Below are 23,825 nucleotides of genomic sequence, written 5' to 3' on the forward strand. Positions count from 1 at the left end.
CAGGAGGATATCCTGTTAAGCAACCCTCTTATTGTCTCCTTATTGACATATCCTTCTCCTTTAAACTGGTGCAAAGTGCCATTTAGCAGTTCTCATGCCCATTACCACTTTGTCCAGTGGGTAGAGCCAGGCCTGCAATGCCAGAATTTAGAGCCAGGATGCCTATCAATCTGGCTCTTGAGCAATATAACTGTAGGAAATGTCTTTGTTGCCCCACCCACAAGATTTAGGTTCTAGATCAAGTAGCAGCTTGACAAGTTCAAGCAAAGAGCACTGGAAGAAAAGAACACTGTGTGGATAGTATTAGGTGTAAAACCATAGGAATGCAAGTAGCAAATTGCATTCATTCTTCTAGTTGGTGGGTAATAGTAGCTGGCATTTAGACATTAGCACCAGCTTGTTTGTTAGCACATTAGAGCAAGAATTGAAATCTTGTATCACTGGCAGTCTCTACCTTTAGGCTAACTGTATTTTCAATGAACCCTTGCAAATGAGAGCACTGCTTGCCCAGGTAAACCTAACAATGAGGAACTATCTCTTTGTAAAGATAATTTTATCTTGCATCAAATGTAGCACAAGTCCATGGCATTAATGTTGTGCATATCTTATTTAAATGGCAGTTAAATCTGTTCTATCAGATCTTGACACATTTTCTGTCTCAGCATCTAGCTGTTTGTTGTGCTCTCATTTTTTTGTGTATTTAGAAATTCGTTGACCTGAAATCAGAATATTCTACAAATGCATTGTGCTCCCTTTTCCAACACACTCTTACTATAAATAGCACTTCCCCTCATTTTATGTACATGGTCCATAATACAGAAATCCTCATAACAATGTTATTTACAGTACTTTGATGATACATATCTTCGTCTGATTTTTCTCTTTCTCCTCAACGGAAACGGGAGATTTAGCAGACATGCAACTTCTATGAATTATTAGTACACACTTAAAGTTTCAAGCTACTTATAATCAAATACACAACTATTACAGTAGCAAAAAAAGAGGTCCTCCATGGATGGCAGCTCTGCACTGGTGATGTGATGAACCGTTTTCACCACCCTCTGTTATGCTGTACAGTTGGGGGCAGTGCAATAAGCAGAGATGCAAACGGTCAGGGTACTTTTAACGGTGCACCTGTAGAAGCTGCAGAGTATCTTGGACTGGAGTCCATGTTGAACCTCCTCAGTACAGGAATAAGCCTTTGTCTTTGTCATGGCATCTGTGTGGCAATATCCTCACTTCCTCTCTGCTGTGGACACAGAGGAACCTAAAGCTGGTTACGTGTCCACCCCAGTCCCCTTGATGGTGATCCGGGTGTGCCGTTCTCCCTGCCTCCACTTGTAGTCACATAGGGTCTGGCTCAGCAATAGCTGTATTATTTAGGAAAAATATATTCATATAGAATAAATATCTCAGCTCAAGCATGTGGAGGGAGCTCGGAGTAGAGCTGCTGCTCCTTTGTGTCTAAAAGGGGCAGTTGAGGTGATTCAGGAATCTGATAAGGATGCCTCCTGGTCGCTAGAGGTGTTCAGGGCATGTCCAACTGGTAGGAGGCCCCAGAAAACATTGGAGGGATCATATATCTCATCTGGCCTGGGACCGCCATCCCCCAGGGGGAGCTGGAGAGTGTTGCTGGGGCGAGGGACGTCTGGAGTACTGTGCTCAGCCTGCTGCCTCCGTGTCCCAGGTCCGGATAAGTGGATGAAAATGAATAGATGGATGAATATCTTTTTTTTTTAGATTATTTTTGGGTTTTTTAACCCAAAAATCCTATCCAAATTTATTGGATAGACAGCAATGACAGCACGGGGCTGCAGGCTGGGATAGAGTCCCGGCCGCTGTGCAAGGACCTTGCCATTGTACATGGGATGCCTGTTTTATCCATTAACCCGATGTGCCGATGGATAGATAAATATCTCATTATACTTTGTAGAGGCAGATTAGGGCTAAGAAACAAAGAGTGCAAAGTGTAATGGGGACATCTCTATTTCAAAACAAGAAATGTTCATGCACAGTCCTCAGGTTTAACGGCCCCTCATTCCTATGGGTCCCTGTGCCTGTACCTGGTAGGCCGGTACAGTAATCCATCATTGACCACAGAGGTCCCTGATGAAGATACACCCAAGAATCTATCATTGTAGTAAGCAGTTGTAATTGCAACCTCAAGACATAATATTACATTTTATGTAGGTGAAGCCTTTCTCCAAAACTTGCAAAAGGTGCACTGAACCAAGCATGTACTGCCCCAAAAATACCTACAAAAAATGTCATCATGTAAGTACATCATCTTCATCAAATATGTTGATCTAATTTAAGTGCTACACTTTAATTTTTTACATGGTCAGACTGAACAATCTGGAGGATTTGATTTGTGAACTCACATATAAATAGATATCCTCCTGAGACATTTTGGGTTTACTGGACCTTATACATAATTCTGCTTAACTCAGACCTCCAGTCCTCATTTGTGGACACTTTTTTGTGCCATGTAGTAGTAGTAAGACCACAATACACTAATCCATGTAAAAACAAGATGGCAGCCATCTCTGCCAAATCAGTCTGCAGCCAATCCCGACACAAAAGTGGAGAAGGCCCAAAACCTGATCAAATTTAATGGCTGAAACTTGTTTATTTATGATTCATAACATTTCTAGTTTGATTTACCACACTAAATTCACCAATTTTAGCAACAGTAACAAACTAAGACACTATTAAGAAAGTACTTGTTTGTAGACATTGGGATTTTTTCCCCTCATCTCCTTTGAGGATAGTGGGACTTTATTTATTTATTTATTTATTTGTTGATGATGTTTAGTTTTTTTATACTTATCAGGTCCTGCTAATCTCAAATAGCTAGGAAATTTTGGAAATGCATACCAAACAAAAGTCAGGGTCTCAGGAGGATATGATAGTCTGCATTACATTGTATTTTTACTGATTGTTGGCACAGATCTGGCAGCCCACTGCACCTGGAAGAGGCCACTGCCCAGTTATCTATTTTTGTCCTTGTAGCTTTTGTGGCGGCAACACACCTTAAGTTGTTTGCTAACCGTCATTATACAAGAAGAAACTTCCTTAATAACCACATAAAAGGTTGGCTCCGGTGACATGTAAGCTGAAGAAAGAGCAGGACACCCACTAGCTTAAATGCTACCACACCTTCAAATGTGCTAACTGCCTTAGCTTCAGTCACTTAACGGGCGTTTTCAACATGGCGGGCGGAGCTTCTGGCTCTTCATTGCCTCCCATCTGTCGGTAGCTGAAGAAAGAGCAGGATACATTTCACCGACTGCAGGGTGGAGGAAGACATCATTAAAGAGGACAAGCAGAAAAGACACATCCGGAACCAGAAACCTGACGATGTGACCAAAGAGCGTCGTCTAAACGGGTAATACAGAGCAGCTGTATTGACGCTTTTAACCTACACACCTGCTAGTTAGCTTACATTAGCTATCAGACGTGCCGTGTGAGCCCGGCTGCGGACTTCGGTTCGTCCCAAGCGACCATGACTCCTCCTCAGCAGCAGCTGCAGCAGGTCACCCACCTTCAGCAACATCCCTCCATCATCACCCAGAGAGTGCAGCTAACTTTAAAACTATTTCTGCTGGAAAATGCCCGGAATACACTTGAACAAGAACTTCACAACCTCACCAAGAAGGTAACGTAACGTTAATGTTAGCGCCACTTTCGCATCGTCACATGTCATGGTGAAATTAGCTGTAAATGGGTTTAGCAAGCTAGCTAACAGGCTACATGCTAACATTACTGTTACTCCACACAGATAAATTATTAAATTATTATTAAGTTGTGTAATGTTAGCTATGCTAACTTAGTTGGCTGGGATTGCTAAGTTTTAATTAAGAAAAAAATGTCAAAAATTGCATGTAATTGTTGCCAGAGCTGCAAATAATGAATATTTTCCAATGTTAATTAACATTTTTTTTTAGCTAATTAACTAAACATGCTGTTCGTAAGTTGCTCATAAACTGTATATTGTTATGAAGAAATGATAAAAAATTGCAGTAGAAGTGCATAAGTATACAAGATCAAATGTGTATTGTGCTAACGTTTCAATATAGGCAATAACACAATACATAAGAATATATAAATAATAATATTTTATTTATATTTTTGAATAAACAAACAACTTTTCTTGCTGTCAACATGACGTCAGCTTGCCTCCCTTTTCCCTCAGGCCTATGAAGAGGTTCAAGGTTTCTTGAATTCATCTTTCCCCACGAGTGTTTTCAGTGATCTCACAAAGGCTTTGGATACAAAATGTCAAGCCATGGACAAGCTCTCAGCTTTACTGAAAGACATCACAGTTGGTAAGTCAAGAATTAATCATGCAATTTTAGCTGCTGATGTGACATTGCAGATATTCATGTGTGAGACAAACGTACCACATTTCTTGATATAATATAAATGATTTGTGGGAAGTAACTTGTTACATGTAACAGCATTACGGCATTAAATTACAGAATAAATTTAATTATAATCAATCAAAATGTTGGTGATCAGTATAGTGTTTTATGTTAAAAGCTTATATATAGGAAATGACATGAATTGCATTGTTTTGCATCTCTTTATCATGCAGGAATGCCCTCTTTTGGCATGTATCTGGACAACGCAGGTCAGCAAAGCCATTGGGACAAATTTGAGTGTAACACCATCAAGGGTAAGATGGCTTACAAGGCATTATCTGTACATCCAGACAGTCTTTATTCATACTGCAGTGTGCGCTCAAATTTTGAGTGTTGTTTCTGACTGGTTCTCTCGACTGAAATTGCACTGCCTCTCGTCTGTCAATCAAATCAATGCACATTGCTCCAAGCAACCTTATTGTGCCATGCAGTGCTGTGACCAGCCTACCACCCCAAGGCCATGTTGCAAGACAATGACGCCCTTCTTTCAGGGTCCAAAATTAACACCCAGCACTTGCAAAATGTAAATAAAAATTTACATTGGCCAATAAAATAATTTAGGTCAGCTGCCATTTGTGGGTTGCTGAAAAAAGCCTACTTCAATACAAACTCAAAAATGCATTTTGCAGAGTTAAAGGTATGACTGTCATTAATTGTATTGAAGTTCTTTAATTGACCCTCGCTGTCCACCATTGCCAAGCTTATGCTTGCTTTATCTAACTCAATACTCGGCTCGATTACCAGTGGTACTGGTCGGGTTTCACACAGGAGAATTTCGCACTAACTGCAAAGAGAGTCTTGAAGTATGCGGTGGCATATTGCTGGGGTAGATCAACATGGTAGACGCACAGTTAAAAGTAAATTTACCGAGAAGTGGTGCCTCACAGAAAAGGTCGTGAGAAGAGATCGTCTTTGTTATTATGTTAACAACATCAAAGCAATGGGCTGCAGCGTTTGCCACACTTACTCCACAAATTGGCAGTGGTGGAAGAAGTATTCAGGTACTTTAAAAGTACTAATACCACACTGTGAAAACACTTCACTGCAGGTAGAAGTCCTGCATTGAAAACCTTACTTAAGTAAAAGTATGGAAGTAGTTTTATAAGCAAAATAAAAGTCAAAGCTCCTGAAGTAGAAGTATTCATTGTGCAGTGAAATGTTCCCTGTCCGTGTTTTACTGTTATATATGATGTTTCTGGAATAGTATTACTGCTGCATTAATGTGTGTGTTGCATTTTGCTGCTGTAGATGTTAAAGGTTATAGTATGTTTTTTTAACACCTTTATATACAGCTGGACAGCTTAATCTAGGGCGCTGCAACATAGGTCATCATATGTTTGTAGAGTCGCTGTCCTGTGAGAACCACGATCTCTAATAAGATCTCAACTTTTCACGTGCTCATAAAAACAGCCCTGTTTTTGGCTTGGTCATGATGCCTTTTTCAGCCGATTCAAGTGGTTTTTAAAGAGTTTATTAAGCTTAAGACATAGGAAAATTTTCTCAGCACAAAGCAACATTTCATCCCTTAGTTTACCAAAACATTAAAAATTGGCACACATATGGGGCTGTGTTCACAAAGCTTCCTATGAAGAGTTGCTCCTTGTGACAAAATTCTAATGAAATTTTTAGATTTACGATGTTTTCTTAGAATTTGCCCTCACAGTTCAGACCAGATCCTCGTAAAGATCAAAGTTATTCACACAACATCTCCAGCTCCAGAGGTGAAAAACTGTTAGCAGTTTAAATGAGGACTTAAGAGTTTCTTAAGCAAAGGAAGAAATGTTCTCCAAACGCAGAATGACAGGGAGTTAATGTAACGCTACACATTAGATCATGCAGAGATAAGGTTTGTGGTTGATCTCATTCAATCTCCTACCCAACACAGTAACATTGTAACATCAGAAATAAGTCATCACAACACGAAGATATTCAGCAACTTGTAAAACGTAACAGTGCTGCTGTGATGACTTCAGTCTGTCTCAACCTTCCACCAGCAGAATGATCACACAAACAATGACAGCGCGTCCACAGTCTCATTGTGATGCAGTTAATTTAATTTCCACTGGATGTCCACACCTTGCAGGCTCACAAATGGGCAAACAATCTCACCTTTCAAAAGAATGCATCATACCTAGTAATAGGGTCAACAACACCTCCTCACTAAGGTAGAAGTTTCTGTGCCTTCTTTGTTCAGATTTGCTCTGAGAATTTTCCCAAATCCATCTGAGGCTAGGACTCCTTGCTCGTAATATTTGGGCTAAGTTAAGAGCTCTTGCAGAGTGTTCTCAGAAAGTTTGTGAATACAGCCCCTGGAGGTTTTTGGTTTTCACTGCATGGGAAGGAAATGAAAAGCTGTCAGACAAATGCAGTGGAATAAAGATGTACAGTATTTACCTCTGAGATGTAGTGGAGTAGAAGTATTTAGTAGCATAACTAATAATAAGCAAATTTGCACCTAAGTACAGCACTTGAGCAAATGTACTCAGTTGCATTCCACCACTGCAAACAGGACCTGCTTCTTTTGTGTTTGTTTAATGCCTGGTAATTTTATATTTTTAAGTATTGATCTGTTTGGATTACATTTCAAAAGTAACTTCTCAGAACTACTTATCCATCACCATCATTAATCAAGTATTCAGTCTGTGATTTTGGAAAAGATTTCTAGTGCTCCTTCATTTTACCAAACACACTCTCTTCCTGCTTTTCTAATCTTTACAGAGCAACAACTCTGTGTCGAGCCCTCTGTCAAAAACGGATTGAGAACAAATCTGCTTCAGCCACTCAGAGACAAAGGAATCCTAATAACACACGTTGTCAAGTTTGGGCCCATGTTGCAGAACTCACTCATGGCAAGCTCCATAGCCAAAGCAGTCCAGGTGCTTGGAGCCACACTGTCCCTCCAGCAATTGAAACATTTCCTCATCTCCCAGCCTGCAGCAGTCCAGCAGGATGACATGATATGCAGCATCTCATCCAGCTACAACAGCGCTGTTGTGACCACAAGCTCATCCTCTCACTTAGCGGCTAAAGAAGAGGAACGCCCATCAGATGCTGTGATTTTTCCACCTGCGATCACTGAGGGACCCGGGATTAACCCAGAGAGACCACCACCAGTACTGCTACCTCCCATACAAGCTGTACTCCCAGAGAACAGTAACCCTAAACCAATGAAAGTAACACCGCTAATTAGATGGGGATGTGAGGATGATGTCCAGGTGCAACACCAAAAACAAACATCCTCTCAGCTGCTCCACTTCCTCAGGGCAAAAGCTAAGAACATGGGTGCACTGGAGGTCATGGAGTGGAGTAAAAGTTTGCTGCAGAGTCCTACCATCAAAACACAAAGCTACCAATTTAGACATGATGAGACAGATGATCTGATCGATGCACTTGCACCGAAAACATTATGTGCAGACATAGAAAACCAAGCCCCAATCTTCAGAGTAAAAAGAGTTGAATCAAGTGGCTCTCTGACCTATACTTGTGTGATTGCAACAAAGACTGAATTGTGGGATATTGGAGACATCTTCGCAGTGATGGGACAGGGAGACCTTGACGCTAGCCGCTTGGAAGATAAAGACTGTCAGAGTATATCATCTCAAGTGGAGCACTCCTGTCTAAACGTCCAGTGGGAAACCCCAACAGATCCGAAGCATGAGAGCATTTCTGCTGATGCAAAAACCCCAGTAACCAATGGTATTACCATCCCTGAGTTCCATATTCGGAGGTTTGAAGAGACTGAGGTTGTGGTGTCTCATATTGTCAGCCCAGGCAACTTCTACGTCCAGCAGGCAGACTCCACCACGAGGCTGCAGGCCCTTGTCACAGAGTAAGTCGTTCAGCATGGATTCTAATCGCTTGTCTGCTTTTTCTCAGCTTTTCTCAGCCCTCACTGATTCTCTGATCACATTTACAGAACTTAAAGAGCCACTTATCCCTTTTTTTTGTTCATTACTGCTTTCTTTGTAGATTTTTTTTCTGCTTTTTTTAATAATCCACGTTTCTGGTTGTCATTATTTTTTTCCTCATTTGCAGCAGCTGGAAAGCCAGTAGTTCATATGCGGAGCAGAACTGCATTCCAGACATTGGAACCCAAGTAATGGGTTGGTTCCCGAAGCAAGAACAATGGTGCAGGGCTCAGGTGACGAAGATATGTGGAGTGAGCAGAGGTGGGTTCAGTGTTATGTATTGGAATGGTTTTGCAAATGCATACCTCTAGATGGTAGCAGTGTCACTTTGCTTGGCAGTAGCCACTTGGGAGTTCCTTTCTGGATTTTTTTTTTTTTTCTTCAGTGTAACCTCACCTCTATCTTTTGGATGCCAGATAAAAATGTCACTGATGGTACTGGGGGTGAGACATCCATCAAAGTGGAGGTGAAGAGGCTGGACTACGGTGACACCACCTGCCTGTCGCTGTCGAACATCAAGGAGCTGACCCCAGAAATGACCGTCCTTCCTCTTCAGGCTGTACAGGTCTCACTGGCAAATGTGAGTGGCTCCCTACAGATACCATCATTCACATGTATCTAGAGTACCACATGAAGCACTGATGAACACGTTAAGATTCCCAGCGACAGGCGTGCAGATTATCCCTCTCAGGATTTGCATACATGGAAATGGTTAACATGCTTTGCTTTGCTGCGAGAGTGTAGACTCAAGACAGTTGGCGCTTATCCACATGATTAGTCACAGCCTTATCTATTACAGTGATAAAGGAAATGAATTATCTCAGTTCATGGTTATTTTTTGTTTGTTTCCTCCCCCTTAGGTGACGCCCGTGAATGGGAGTGATTGGTCCGAGGAGGCAGTGGGCTGGTTCAGAGCAATGGTGCACAACAGAACGCTGTATGCCAGACTTTACCCACAGGGGCCCAAAGTTACAGTTGAGCTGTACTTGGAAAAGGGAAAGCTCGGAGCTATGAGGTACTTAAGGATGAAACACTCAGTTTATTGTAAATTGTAAATTTAGAATTGTTAAAGGCGAAAAAGCTGTTACTAAAATTAATTGATGTATCTAATGTCCCTGCCAACAAGTATGCCCTTTGGTTTTATTTCACCAGCCATAACTGCACAAGTTGTGTATTTTTCCGAATTCAAATTGGACAGTGACTTAATATATGCATAAGTTGACCTTATTATGTGTGTATACTGCAAGGTTTCAAAGCCAATAGCTGCACAATAACTGCACAATGGTGTTATCTTCATCTCAGGAGGGGTGCATCACTGTCTTTGAGGCTGGCCCAGAACGGACATGCGAAACATAACAAACTGAAGAATGTCGGCCTCATGAAAAACAGTAAGAGTCACAGTTTGTTTGCCCCTGGTTGTGTATCTACAGTAGGTGGCAGTATAGTCTGTGTGTGACCAGAGCAGCAGTCATTCTCACTCTGCCTTGTGTTCTGCTTTTTAGGCACTGTTCAACTGAAGATGAGACAGGACTCAGAGTGGGAGAAGTACCTCATCTCGTGCTATACTCAGAATAGGAAGTAACTCAGACAGCAGGGAATGTGTGTAGTTTTGCTGGTGTCCGGCTTGTCCGACAGCAAACCGGTGTGAAATGTAAAAAACAAATGGCAGCCCTGCCATTGTGCACGCAAATCTAAACACTGAAATATTCAGTGATTCTTAAATGAGACATAAATCATCCAGTTTCAGTCAACCATCTGTACATGCAGTGGACTTTCAGGTTACATATCGACAAGCTGCTGCAACTGGCACTTTGCAGTACGTGGACAAATCAAGGATATTTAAATAAACAATAAAATGAATATTAATAAAATAAAATGAAAGGCATTGACTGGATTAGTACACAATAAGGAGCATGTATCAGCTTCCTTGTATATTTTTAGGTCTTAACATTGTGTTCTCTGTCACATCACTGGAACTCAAGATTTTCTTTTTTTTTTCTTTACTCAGATTCTATTTTTTTAGAGTCAAACAAGTTGTGACTATTGTCTTTAAAGCATTGATAGAAAAGTGTGAAAGATTTTTTTTAAGTATGTATAATGTATGGGGACATAAATACCTAATTGTGGTGCATTGTGTTTTATTTAGAACATTTTCCCTTTTTATTTCATACTTTTCCTTTAACCATGACGAGGTTATTCCAGCCACTAGACGGTGCCAGTTCAATCAGATAACCCGCCATCTATTAAGTGATGCTTGATTTGTCTGTGTGCCACATGCAGTAGATCTAACGTTATTTAATTGTTTATGTATCGCTTTCATTTCATATTCACTATCAGAGCCATGTTGCCTTCGTTGATGTTGAGTTCTTATACAATGGCAGATCTATTATTTTGAATGTACACTGTATATATCGCTGCTCTCATAATAAACCCGTTACCTACAACTGTACGTTCTCTGTCTCTGTATTGTGGAGTACTGTATCATCTATAGAGGGAATGTAAATGAGGTCGAGTTCATTCAAAGAATTACCAGGCCTCCCAAACCCACCCACTACGTTTGTCATACGTGACGCAGAAACGCTCATGGCACAGTGAACTGCTGTAGGTCATCTGATAGTACATGACAAATGGCCGCATTGTGTTTTCAGTTGCATTCAGTTTGTTGCTACTGTAAATTATTGTTTCACTGTTGTAGGGAGGAATTTGACGAGAACAAAGTGAGCAATCTTACTTGATACTGGTAAAAGGAATTATAATTTATTCATGTATCAGTGGTTCCCAACCGTTTTTCTTAAGGGACCCCTTAAGGATTATTATTGACTTAACTGATGACCTCTGACCAAGTGACATTTTATGGATATTTCATGTGGCATTCAATGCATAACAATAACAGTACAGAACAATGGATAAGCTGTACAATACGCAAACCCGAATAGGGAACGCAGTAATTGCACAAAATTAATTATTATTTTTAACACTGGCATTTGCTTGGTCATTTCTCTGTTAGTCCTTTGGTTGTTTTAACAGTGTACTTTTCTAAAGCAGGATGAGGCTGTTTAGCAGAAGGTGAAGGCAATGAGAATATAGCTTGTGTTCAGATCTTCATCATGCCCCGTGAGATTTTTTTAAAACTATATCTTGAATCATCTGAACTTTAAAAGTAACAATTTGATTTAGTTTTCTTCACAGAAATGATTAAAATGCTGAAATGTAAGTCAACTGTATATATATTTTTAATTTTCTTACAGTGCTTTCACACCTGACCTGTTTGGTTTGGTTCAATTGTACTCAAGTTCATTTGCCCCCCTAAGTGAGGTTTGCTTGGGCAGGTGCGAACACAGCAATCGCACTCGGGTGCGCACCAAAACAACCGGACTGAGACCTTCTTGAAGGGGTGGTCTCGGTCCGGTTACAAATGAACTCTGGTGCGGTTCGTTTGTGGTGAGAATGTGTCCCGACCTCGATCCGAGCCAACTGCAGTCACATGACACATTGTTTGGGTTAAACATGAGCATGTTACAGTCCTGGAGGATTATTAATGTGCACCTCCTCCTGTACTGCCTTAATATGCACATTCAGCACATCCAATGCATCAAAACATTGTTTTCTAGTTGGAGCCGCGCCTCGTTTTCAAACTGTATGGTTTGACTAAAATGAACAATGACAGCAATATAGTCCACGATGACCAGCGCTGAAATCAACCTGCGTAGTTGTCCCTCCATTGTGACATAGAAAGTGTCACATTTATCTTGAAAGTGTACTCCTCTCAACGTTTTGTTTACTTCCTGGATTTTTCCGACATGGAAATTCTGACCAATTAACAGCAGCTTTCTCACGCAAGGCATTTGATCTGGTCCGCTTGTAAATGCTGCCGTGAGAACACAAACCAACTCTAGGCAATTATGCAACTTTGTGACAAAATAAGTCACATTCAGACTCAGACCAAAGCAAGACAACTCTAGATCTGAAAGCACCCCTTAAAATCAAGAAGGCTTCGTGACCCTCCCGTGAAGTTTTAATGACCCCCAGGTTGGGAACCAATGCCTCAGCTAACTTGTGTTTTCTAGACATTACTGCAAAGCAACCCTTAACCCAAATGACTGGATATTTATCTCAATTTGTGTACAATTTGTGTGATTAAATATGTCATATTCTCCCAGAAGGCTAATATCAAAACAGTGGAATAAAACTTTATACCAGGAATCCTCAATGTTTTTCAGGCCAAAGACCCCTTTGCTTGAAGAGAGATGGAGCAAGGAACCCCCACTATGTGTATATTGTAAGTTGCATATTAAACATGTAGGGCGGCCTCAAATGCCATGTATAAACATACAATACTAAACTATTAATATAACAATTGTTGATAGATTCTTATGGATTCATCTGACAAGGATTCATAGTCATCAGTGTTGTGTACTGTAAACTAGATAGGTTGGGATTTATCTTTGCTAATAATATTTTGGATTAATATTAATGTCTATATTCAGACATATTTTAATAATTAAAAAAAACAATTAGAAACAATAATTTGGCAGCCCCCTGCAGTATCTCTGAGGACCCCCCAAGGGGTCGCGAGCCCCCTGTTGATGACCCATGCTGTATACAAAAGTAATTATTGATCATAAGAAGTTGAGGCAAAGATAATGAGTCACCCTGTTAAAAACATCAGTAAGAACAGTACCTGGCACTAAACAAAGTTAATTTAATTTTCATAATTAGAATTTATTTGCTTAATTTGCAGTACTGCAGCATTTACATTTGTGACATGGTTACGTTGCAAAAATCACTTTGAACAAGTGAGACGAATGGTTTTAATTAGATCTTGTATATAAATGATCTTTTCCTTAAGACTGGCTTTCATTTTCTGCCACATTAGTGTTTTGCATTATTTAAACAGCTCATGTATTTTCCGGATGAATCCGCAGACCTGTTAGTGACTGTGTGCTCTCGATGACAGTGCCTCAGGTCAAAAGCTTCCTTCACTTCCCTGCCCTGCCAAGCACAATAAATAATGTGGCAGGCTGAGGCCCTTTGTGTCCACACAGATTCCTTCTTTTGCCCGGGGTAGGCGGAAATCGAGGCGTTTGATCTGAATTCTAAAGAGTCTTGTTGCAGCCCAATAAAGGCCGCCATTGTATGTAAATAGTTTATATAAGAGCATATGACTGCTACGGTGCAGGGCACTGGCTAGTGGCGGAGGAATGATTAGCATTTTCCAAACGCATGGTGTTCTCAATCCAGCCTTCTGGCTCGCTAAAAAAACACAATATTTTAATTCATTTCTTCTTTGTACACATTTTTGTGTACCACCACAGCTGAAGGTAAAATGCTCCATCATTTCATTCTGTTTTCTACTAACAGTGTGCAGTGAGGTCAGATTTTATGTGAGGGGTGGCTGACATGCTCCATTGCTTCGACTCGACAAACACTTGCCATGTTGTTTAAATTATCATAACCTTTTATAGTAACATTGTTTGAATGAATCAGCTGTGTCAGTGTGATCATTTTAAGTTTATTTTTTGGTAAATCTCATGAAGTCTGTAGCCGTTCTCACAAACAACAGAGGTCTCTCAGTTGTCTTAAAAAAAAAACTCTCATAATGAGATGGATGTCTTGCTGGTTCCTTGGAGAAATTTGCTGGCAGTCTGTCAGTCTGTCTGCAACTGGGCTGTAGGTCAGTTTGGGAGTACAGTATTAATACGGGGTGAGCACATCACGTGGCTCTGCGAATGTTTCGCAATTGGCCTCGTCCTGTTGCGTCTTGTGACGGCGCACGGCGGGAGGCCATCACCCCTGCTTTTATACGGCCAACTTGCTACTTGGCAATTCTTTTCTGTTGTTCCTCACTCTGCCAGCTTGATGCTCAGACCACACCTCAAGATGGTCATCTTTGGACCCGGCGCTGCTTACGCCGCTTGCACCGCTGGCTGAGCCTGGTAAACCTCTAAAAACTTCTGTTACAGTCAGAGTTACAGTTAGACTTTTACTAAATTTGCTGTGGACGACAACAATAATTTTGAGTTATTTAAACTGATAACTCATTGCTACAAATGTGAGTTTTATTCAATACGAAGGGCTAAATGGTGTTTTTAAGAAATTCGAGAGACATTTTGATAAAATTCCTTTACTTTATATTATTTCACATTAATAACATGGTAATAAAAGTTAACCTCAAGCCTTGGCTCACATCAGTGTAACCTTGACTGAAAATATAACCTTTATTTTTTGCAGTCCTGGAGTCGAAAATGAACTGGGGGACCTTTTATGCCGTGATCAGCGGCGTAAACAGGCACTCTACCGGCATCGGGCGAGTTTGGCTCTCCGTCATCTTCATCTTCCGCATCCTGGTCCTGGTGGTCGCCGCTGAGAGCGTTTGGGGAGATGAGAAGTCCGGCTTCACCTGCAACACCCAGCAGCCCGGCTGCAACAGCGTCTGCTACGACCAGTTCTTCCCCATCTCGCACATCCGCCTGTGGGCGCTCCAGCTCATTCTGGTCTCCACCCCCGCCCTGCTGGTGGCCATGCATGTGGCCCACCGACGCCACATTGACAAGAAGATTCTGAAGAGGTCGGGCCGCGGCAGCCCCAAGGAGCTGGAACACATCAAGAACCAGAAGTTTCAGATCACCGGAGCTCTGTGGTGGACTTACATGATCAGTATCATCTTCAGAATCATCTTTGAGGTGGCTTTTCTCTACATCTTCTACTTGATCTATCCTGACTTTAAGATGGTGCGTTTGGTGAAGTGTGACTCATACCCATGCCCCAACACAGTGGACTGTTTCGTCTCCAGACCGACAGAAAAGACCATATTCACTGTGTTCATGCTGGCAGTGTCTGGGGTGTGTGTGCTGCTTAACCTGGCCGAGGTGGTATACCTCATAGGCAGGGCCTGCAAACGGAGTTTTCAAGGCCCTGAGGACGAGTCCAAAGTAGCTTGGATAAGTCAAAGATTGTCTTCTTATAAGCAAAATGAAATCAATCAGCTGATAGCAGATCATTCTCTCAAGTCTAAGTTCGCTGTGACCAAAAAGAGCCCGACCGAGAAGGGTGAAAGGTGTTCTGCTTTCTGAGACTCTTCCTCTCCTGCTCCCTTTGAACTAATCAACAGTAATCACACGTCCATGGAGCATGTTGCTCAATGTTGTTACATATTTTGTATATAGGCCATTTATTTATGTGTCATTCAGTCAATCGCTTTTTTAAGTCATCTGTTTTTCTTTGCTCAGTTTTACTGACACAAATGTTAGTTGCTGTTGAAGCTCTTCTTAACTACCTGGAGCCAGAAGTGAAGGTTAAAGGACCGTACCAGTGTTATTACAAATCATGCATAGCTGAAGTTGGTGTCAAAAATTTGCCAAAAACTCAAATGTTTTTGTCAGATTTTGGTGGTTTTGTCCAAAAACAATATGTGAAGCAACTTGCCAAGGTGTAAAGTTCTTGAGTTGAAGAAACCATGCTTGTCATTGTCGCTGTTAACACATGTTAAATTATGGATTTGTTTGAAAATCCTGCAGGGTGGTTGGTGCATAGGTTAGAAACCACCAGTCGTATTTACAAGCTATGATTCATGAAAATTAAGCTAATCAAGCAAACATTGTTCTGAAAAAGATAACATGAGTATTTGGGATGTCACATCATTAAAGTTTCTCAAAACTCAGTTGGATGTCAGTTTATCACTCGCGAATGAATGTACCAACCAGTAGATTTTTGATATTTCATTCAGCCACATCTCAGAGGCTTTCTCGTGCAACGATAATGTAGCTTCGGCACAAAAAATAGATGGTTCCTAAGACATACATGAAATAAAATTAGCTAAGTAGTAATATAGGACAATTGTTAAATCAGCCAAGATTTGCAAAATCACTGGCATGGTCCTTTAAAGATGCAGAAATTACAGTAGAATTTAAATGCTGGATAGAAAGTGAACTTTTTATTTACATCAGAATTGTTGTTTATAGGTACCACATTTATTTCCAGTCCGAGTCAAAGCTAGATTATGATGGTTTAGGGAAGTGGTTCCCAACTGGTTCAGCCACAGGGTCCAGATTTCTCCTTTGACCTTAGGTCAGGTTAGGAGTTTAATATATTCAGTGTCCTACTTGCGTTTGGCCATGTCTCAAGCTAGTTTGCTGTGTCTGTTAAATAGCTGTTCGTTATTCTATCACTCTACAGCAGGAAGCAGCACTTCAAAATAAAACCTTTGCGCTGAAAATTCAGTGTACAGTGTACTTTTTTCATGCGGTCCATTAAGAATGGACCCGCGACCCACTTTTGGACCGCGACCCACCAGTTGGGAACCACTGCTTTAGGGCAGTTATGTGAGTAAATGCCATTAAATGTCAGTAACAGCCCACTCAGCCAACAGTGGTAGATTTTATAAGACATTTTAAGTTATTTGACTTTAATAAACTGCACACAGCTGTAACTACTGTGTAACCAAGCATACTGATATGGAAACATTATAACTATTGGTGCTAGAGAACCAAAGAAAGTTTCAAAATACTGTCCAGATATGGACGACTGTCTCTAGATAACATCGTTAAGCAAGTGATTAAAAACTATTTTCCACAAACATATCTTAAGTACTGACCTATTAGTAATATGTGTTGTCTCATCAGAGTAGTCAGAACAGTGCACAGAGCAAAAGTGTATGTCAATAAACATTGTAATATCCCAGTACTGTACATATATCTTTGTATATCTTTGTATTTAATTGTAAATACTGCCTACTTAATTCATTGTAGCTTCTTTTTTTTCTTGGTTTCTGAAAAATGTTTATGGTTGTCCTACTTTATAACAGACAGTTGCTCTTGCTTTATTTAATATGACCCTGTATAATATTATTTAGCATCTCTCTGGTCCTGAAAATGTCATGTCCCATAAGCTGGTATCTGTTTATAAAGTTATACAAATTGTAGTTCATACACAAACCCTGATGTTGACATTTATACCTGCATAAATGACTTTACACCCAGGTAAACAATCCGGTTAATAGATAATATGGGTTGAAACTATTTGTGTACATTATGTAATATAAAGAAATAAACTGCCTGAATATTTGATGGTATTTGAAGTTATTTAGCAAACACGCAACATTTGAGTTTGTTTCAAAAAGTTTTACTGGATGGGTAAAAATACTGACACCTGACTATGTCAAAACTGAACTTTTCTCCCTCCTCTCACTGTGATTTGTAACTTGAGGATGCAAATGGCTACTCATCTCCAAACCGTGCCCCCCATGATAGGAGAGACCCTCGTGCTAAATTTAGAGCACTTGTGGCCAGACAGACTTAGCGGACATCCTCATTGGCCAGCTGCCCCGTCACTCACTGTTACAGGCGAGTAGAGGGGCTTTAATAGTTTACATTAGAGAGTGAACCCTGTGCCAAATTTAACCACAGAGGGGAGGGGAGGGGGGCTCTGTTGAGGGAGGGCAGGCCGGACATGGTTGAGAGTGTGTCCAGCAGGTTATGTGTGTGTGTGTTGTGGTCAGTGAAAGACCCCGAGGCCTGGATCCTGATTCCTGCCTGAGCTGTGTTTGAAAACAGAAGACTTGAGTCGGTGGGTTTGTCGGTGTGGAACGGAGGTGGTGGCCAGCGGGAGCCCACTTTTCCTGTCCATTCAAGGGCATTGCCGGGGCCCGAAGATCAGCTCTGCACTGAGGCCTGTCAGCCAAGCAGGCAGCCTCATGGACCTTTGAAGACGTGCAGGGCTTCACCGCAGGAGATGCATGAGCTGACAAGGTGGGTTTATGGAGTAATTGTGGATTTTCTGTGATTATTTGTGGAGTTAAACCTGTGTGGATTGACGTACTTTTGGGAGATAAGACAATTTAAATGTTGAACTCAATGTTAGAAGCTGTCCACACGTCTGCAATTTTTTTGACAATGTTGATCATATTATGTATTATCCTTTATCGTGGAGGATTGCATAGTCTGTGGGGTGAATTTGTTTAAAGTTGCTAAAACATTAGCTAGGTTTATTTATGGTGGCTGCCAAACATCACCTGCCACAGTTTAGCAGTTATCAAAATGAGTTCTGTCTCGCAGTAGCGGACCCTGAATGTGCTGTCCCGCTACTGTACAGTACGTTTATCAGAAGTGGAATATATTTATAACATAATGGGTTACGGGAGCTGACAGTAGCGACGTTACTCAACTGTTTCTCACTTCCACCACATCTGCCTGGTGTTTGATTACACCGCGTCTGTGGATCAGGTTCCCGTTGCTCGGACCATGAAGGCCGGGAGCCGCAGAGTCATGACTGGAACCTGTCTGCCCCCCTGTCCGCACTTGCCAAATATATACCCTCCTAAAGTAAATATAAACCTGTCTGCGTCCACGTGGAAAAGGCCACTACCTGCTCAGGAGCAGAGTCTCTCAGTTGAACACTCAGTTAGCAGCTTGGCTCCCCTGGAGACTTATTTAGACTGAGCTCTGCTTGAAGACATTCAGGAGACGTTGTAGTCATCAGGAACACTGACGCTTACTTTGCCCACTGGATTAGAATTATTGTATGTCTCACAAATCAAACTGAGCAAACTATTTTTGACTGTTTTTTTGTACCTCCACTCCCAGATCTGAGCTCACGCAGCCATGGGGGACTGGAACCTGCTGGGAAAGCTTTTAGAAAAAGCGCAGGAGCACTCCACTGTGGTGGGGAAGGTGTGGCTCACCGTCCTGTTCATCTTCCGCATCCTGATCCTGAGCGCCGCAACAGAGAAGGTGTGGGGCGACGAGCAGTCGGGCTTCACCTGCGACACCAAGCAGCCCGGTTGTGAGAACGTGTGCTATGACATCACTTTCCCCATCTCCCACGTTCGTTTTTGGGTACTGCAGATCATCTTTGTGTCCACGCCTACGCTGATCTACCTGGGACACATCCTCCACCTGGTGCGGATGGAGGAAAAGCAGAAGGACAAGCACAATGCACATCATTTAGAAAAGCACGACCAAATAAAGGCTCTGGTGAGGGACAACAAGGGACGTGTGCGCCTGCAGGGGGAGCTCTTGCGCACATATGTCTTTAACGTGGTTTTTAAAACTCTGTTTGAGGTCGGCTTCATTGTGGCTCAGTATCTCTTGTATGGCTTCGAGCTGAGGCCCATGTACACATGTGACAGACCGCCCTGCCCCAACATGGTGAACTGCTACATATCCCGTCCCACAGAGAAAACCATCTTCATCATCTTCATGCTGGGAGTGGCCAGCGTCTCTCTGTTCCTCAACCTCATAGAGATCTACCACCTGGGCTTCACCAAGTGTCGCCAGGGCATCACCTTCAGGAGAGGTGATGAGTCCCCTGTGAGTCTCCCCAAGGAGCCCAGTGAGGCCGCGGTGCCGTACGCGCCGAGCTTCGACGACTACTTCCACCAAGTCCAGCCAGCCTACCCGCCCGTCCCCGGCTACAACCTCTCCCCTCTCTCCGAGGGCACGGACTCGTCCTTCCACCCCTACCACAGCAAGGCGGCCTACAAGCAGAACAAGGACAACTTGGCAGTAGAAAGGAGCAGCAGCAAGCCAGAGGAATGTGACCTGAAAGGAAAGAAGGGAGCAGGATCAGCCCCTGGGTCACCTACGCAGGCCAGGCCCGGCCGCAGTGCCAAACACAGCAACAACAAGACTAGAATAGACGATCTGCAGATATGAGGAGGTTTATGTTTCTCTGAGGGTGTCTTAAATTGCTGCGAGGGGGATCATATGTTGTTTGGAAGCATTCATACATGCTGTACTGACTCCCCCTTCTTTAAGAGGGCACAGGTTTGACTCATTCCAGCTTAGATGGGAGTGACATTTACAGGGCACACGGAGAAGCTGCAGGTGTACAGGTATGTGTGAAGACTGATGTGGGTCAATAATCACATTTCAAGGAAGTTGTGCTCCACTGAGAAGTGTCCCAGCCCTTTTTTCTTTCAAAAAACGTAATTGGATAAAACATTAGAGTTTTTTTTATTGATTTGTGTAGGGTATGAATTTCTCCACTATTCACTGTTACTGAGAACCTAACAAAATCAACAAAAAAAAGACGCAGTCTGCTCAGGTTTTACATGAATGTAAATGAGCCCAAAAAATGCACCTCCGTGTATAAAATTGCTCAAACTTTGGGAACAGAATCCAGGGCAGAAACTTGTTCAGCACTGGCCTGACCTCATTTGAGGAAATCAGATAGGGCGAATAGTTAAATTTAACTTCCTTTAACCGTTTTGAGGTCACCATTTAGCATAGTTCACTTGCTTAGACTTGAAGTGAGAAGTTGTGCAATATCTGACAACACATTGGACACTGGAAATACTGTACCTAATTCCAGGACGCGCCTCAAAAATAAATAAATTGCACTGGTCTCAGGAGTTCCCACATTTGTGCTGCCTCATTTTTTTTTCTTTTTTTTGCGACAGCCAGCAAGTACATAATTATAAGCACATTGTTTTGTTTATCCTTGTTTATATCTGTGTTTGTGCCGTTTGTTTTCTGTAAAGCACTTGGTGACAACCATATTTGTAAAACTGCTCGAAATAAATCTGTCTTAAATTTGCAAAGCTAGCAGTGCATTTATAATCTCAAGTCTTGAGCAGGGAAAAAGGGGGGAGTCATTTCACTGGGACACGTGTTGCAACTGTTGTTTTATATCCCTGAAACACATAAATCAACTCAGGAGGAGACACTATAATATTGGTAATCAGTTTCTAAATACTGTAGCTCCGACATTTAGTACATAAAAGCTCTGCAGACACACAGAGCCTTTGTTTTTTGATTTTGGACACAATGAATCTGTGAAGTGAGGATCCACCAGGTGTACTTTGAGTCATCAGCATGCACCCACAAACATTTCAACCTGTCCAAAACTGACGTGCTGGAGCGGGAATAAACATGTCATGTGTAAAGTCTTTGCTGTCTGCGTATCCAACACATGCACATCTTGCACTCATGTCTGCCAGGAAAGCGCACCACGCAGGCACCCCTGGTATGGAAACCTTGAAATTAACGACATAGCATGTTCATGACGAGGATGTTGCCTCATAGCTTTGGACTTGTACATTCATCATTTTCTGTCAGTGCTTTATGTGTCAAGGGAGGAAGGTTTTTTAACTTAAATATGTTAAAACAAAAGAGTACAATTTCTAAAAAAAGAATTCTTGACGTGTTGACATATGATGGAGTGTAGTCTGGGCATACCCTTCTTTACTTTAGTGTGTTGTGTTGCCAGAAACAATGTGTTTCAGACCTTCCAGACAAAACAGTCAGGAGAATTATTTATACGTATGACACCATAAATCAGTGAGTAAACTAGAATAGTGTTTGATTCTGAAACATGTCACATCTACTTTTACAAATGAGAATAAAACACGAAGGTTAGTCGCAGTTGTTTTAAGACATACATCATCTTCAGATGTAATAAAGTGATCATCTCGGAGAAAAAGGCTTGTGTGTTTCTGAAACGCTGACAGATGAATAGAGGAGTTTATGAATATAGATGGATATCCAGCACTTTGAAATGAAATCCTTTTAGTGTAAGGCCAACATTTGAAATTGTAGTTGCATCAGAGCATTGTAATCTAAAGGTTTCGAGTTTGACTGAATCACGTAATAAAAGTCTGTGATTTGTTAACACTGGATGACACGGAATTGGGGTTTTTTTGTACATAACTGCCATGACTTTGATCAATGGTGGCTTTTGTATTTTGTAGCTCCGCAAGTGGAATTAATAGCAGCATGATCACCTCTGACACTCATGACTACACGAGAATGGTGATTTCAATGCAGTTCATCCGAGGGAATGTACAAAAATTACTTGGGTGGGGAGTCGGGCTGAACATTGTGTTTTCAAAAAGCGAGGACCTCGCCAATGTTATCAATATTTTCTTTGGAGTCCGTCCTCCCCTTGACTAACAGAACAATTGCAACACTCTCCTCACATTTTGCAGTTAAGTAATATAACACTGTTGGACTGATTCAATTCATCTTATCATTAATAAAATAATTTAAGGTGTGTACCTTAATTTTAAACTTTAATATCTTAGGGTGGGCGGCACGGTGGTGTGGTGGTTAGCACTGTCGCCTCACAGCAAGAGGGTTGCTGGTTCGATCCCGGGTGTGGGAATAATAGTTTAATAGTAGAGTTTTAATAATAATAATAATAGTAGAGTTTGCATGTTCTCCGCGTGTCAGCGTGGGTTCTCTCCGGGCACTCCGGCTTCCTCCCACAGTCCAAAAACATGCAGATTGGGGACTAGGTTAATTGATAACTCTAAATTGTCCGTAGGTGTGAATGTGAGCGTGAATGGTTGTTTGTCTCTATGTGTCAGCCCTGCGATAGTCTGGCGACCTGTCCAGGGTGTACCCTGCCTCTCACCCAATGTAGCTGGGATAGGCTCCAGCCCCCCCGCGACCCTCAAGAGGATGAAGCGGTTAGAAGATGAATATCTTAGGGCTGGGACTCATGCTGCGCCTTTTCCCACCTGGAGAATGTGAGGTCAGGCGCTGGGTGCTACACTTGTACCTACTTCCAGCTTTAGAGGTGTGCGCCTGACATTGCTGAGCGACCGTAACCAGCACCATATCATAGCCTGCTTATCAGAAACTCAAGATCAGAGCTGATCTTCATTGTTTTCAAGTGTGTAGGCTATTAAAGTATGTGAGGTCCTCCAGCTCTGGGTAGCCATACACTAAAATGATGAGCTTCTTCTCCAGTTAACATAGACTGATATTTCCGGAGGAACAGAGATGTCTGCTGTCTGTTGTTTTTTAAATTTAACCTTTAGTTATGGGGGTGACCTAGTAAATGAGTAGTCAAACTCTTTTTATTTTATTTTTGCAGATTGTTGAGGTGAATTGTGGTCAGTGATTTGTTGAAAATGGAGATATTGGAGTGATCAGATATCTTCATCTCAAAAGATGTCACCATCTGAAATCCACTAAGATAAGCTCAATACCTTACATGACAATGCCCATCCATATACCACAGTCAAATGATAGGTACAGGAATTTAAGCGTGGCGGGGAGAGTGTATAGGGCCCCAACCTCAAGAGTTCTTTTCCACCGGGATAAAAGCGCTTCAGCAGCACCACTGGAGCAAGTGTGTCGCCCTTGACAGGGATTATGTTGAAAAATAAAAGCACTGGAAAATCTGTATCTGGTTTTGTTTCCTTGAGGCTCAAATTTTTTTCAGTCACCTCTCGTAACTAGAAAAACCTCTTGAGATTAAAAAGTTCTTTTTCAAGAGGGTCCTGACCAAGACAGGCAGCAACAGAAAGTTTCAGACACATCATAGAGCGAAAATACAAAATTAAAAATATGCAACTCCAAAACAAGCTTGCTGTGATTGGTTGTTCTTCGTCACATGATATGGGCCGTGTTTTGTTGCACTCCAAAAGTCGTACTTTGGTTATCTCAGTGCACAGCCGTCACGCCTTGGAAAATACCTTCTACACGTCTAAATTGACAACAATGGATCTAAGTGCGCAAAAAACGTGGCATGTGTATGGACCCTTAAT

General features: G+C 41.8%; 2 protein-coding genes across 2 annotated transcripts; both read left to right on the forward strand.

The window, feature by feature from the left end:
* The first annotated feature begins 1,022 nt into the window (after positions 1–1,022).
* On the forward strand, positions 1,023–17,263 carry LOC125895042 (uncharacterized). The gene is made up of 12 exons (XM_049586812.1): positions 1,023–3,658; positions 4,196–4,328; positions 4,598–4,678; positions 7,143–7,448; positions 8,103–8,253; positions 8,460–8,593; positions 8,749–8,912; positions 9,193–9,347; positions 9,635–9,720; positions 9,835–9,910; positions 14,192–14,268; positions 14,564–17,263. The coding sequence occupies exons 1-12, from the start codon at positions 3,506–3,508 to the stop codon at positions 15,403–15,405; spliced, it is 2,358 nt and encodes a 785-aa protein (XP_049442769.1). The 5' UTR covers positions 1,023–3,505; the 3' UTR covers positions 15,406–17,263.
* Positions 17,264–17,762: 499 nt separating this feature from the next.
* Positions 17,763–21,843, forward strand: LOC125894239 (gap junction alpha-3 protein-like). Its single transcript, XM_049585518.1, has 2 exons — positions 17,763–18,078; positions 18,913–21,843. Exon 2 carries the CDS (start codon positions 18,931–18,933, stop codon positions 19,981–19,983), a length of 1,053 nt encoding a protein of 350 aa, XP_049441475.1. The 5' UTR covers positions 17,763–18,078; positions 18,913–18,930; the 3' UTR covers positions 19,984–21,843.
* The last annotated feature ends 1,982 nt before the right edge of the window (positions 21,844–23,825 follow it).

Source organism: Epinephelus fuscoguttatus, linkage group LG9 (genome assembly GCF_011397635.1).
Source record: "Epinephelus fuscoguttatus linkage group LG9, E.fuscoguttatus.final_Chr_v1".
In the NCBI taxonomy this organism is placed as follows: Eukaryota; Metazoa; Chordata; class Actinopteri; order Perciformes; family Serranidae; genus Epinephelus; species Epinephelus fuscoguttatus.

Excerpts from the sequence above, each read along its gene's own strand:
- LOC125895042 (XM_049586812.1), top strand. The coding sequence starts at position 3,506 with ATGACTCCTCCTCAGCAGCAGCTGCAGCAGGTCACCCACCTTCAGCAA. Across the intron at positions 3,659-4,195 it reads TTCACAACCTCACCAAGAAG|GCCTATGAAGAGGTTCAAGG; the intron begins GTAACGTAACGT and ends CTTTTCCCTCAG. Across the intron at positions 8,913-9,192 it reads TACAGGTCTCACTGGCAAAT|GTGACGCCCGTGAATGGGAG; the intron begins GTGAGTGGCTCC and ends CCTCCCCCTTAG.
- LOC125894239 (XM_049585518.1), top strand. The coding sequence starts at position 18,931 with ATGGGGGACTGGAACCTGCTGGGAAAGCTTTTAGAAAAAGCGCAGGAG.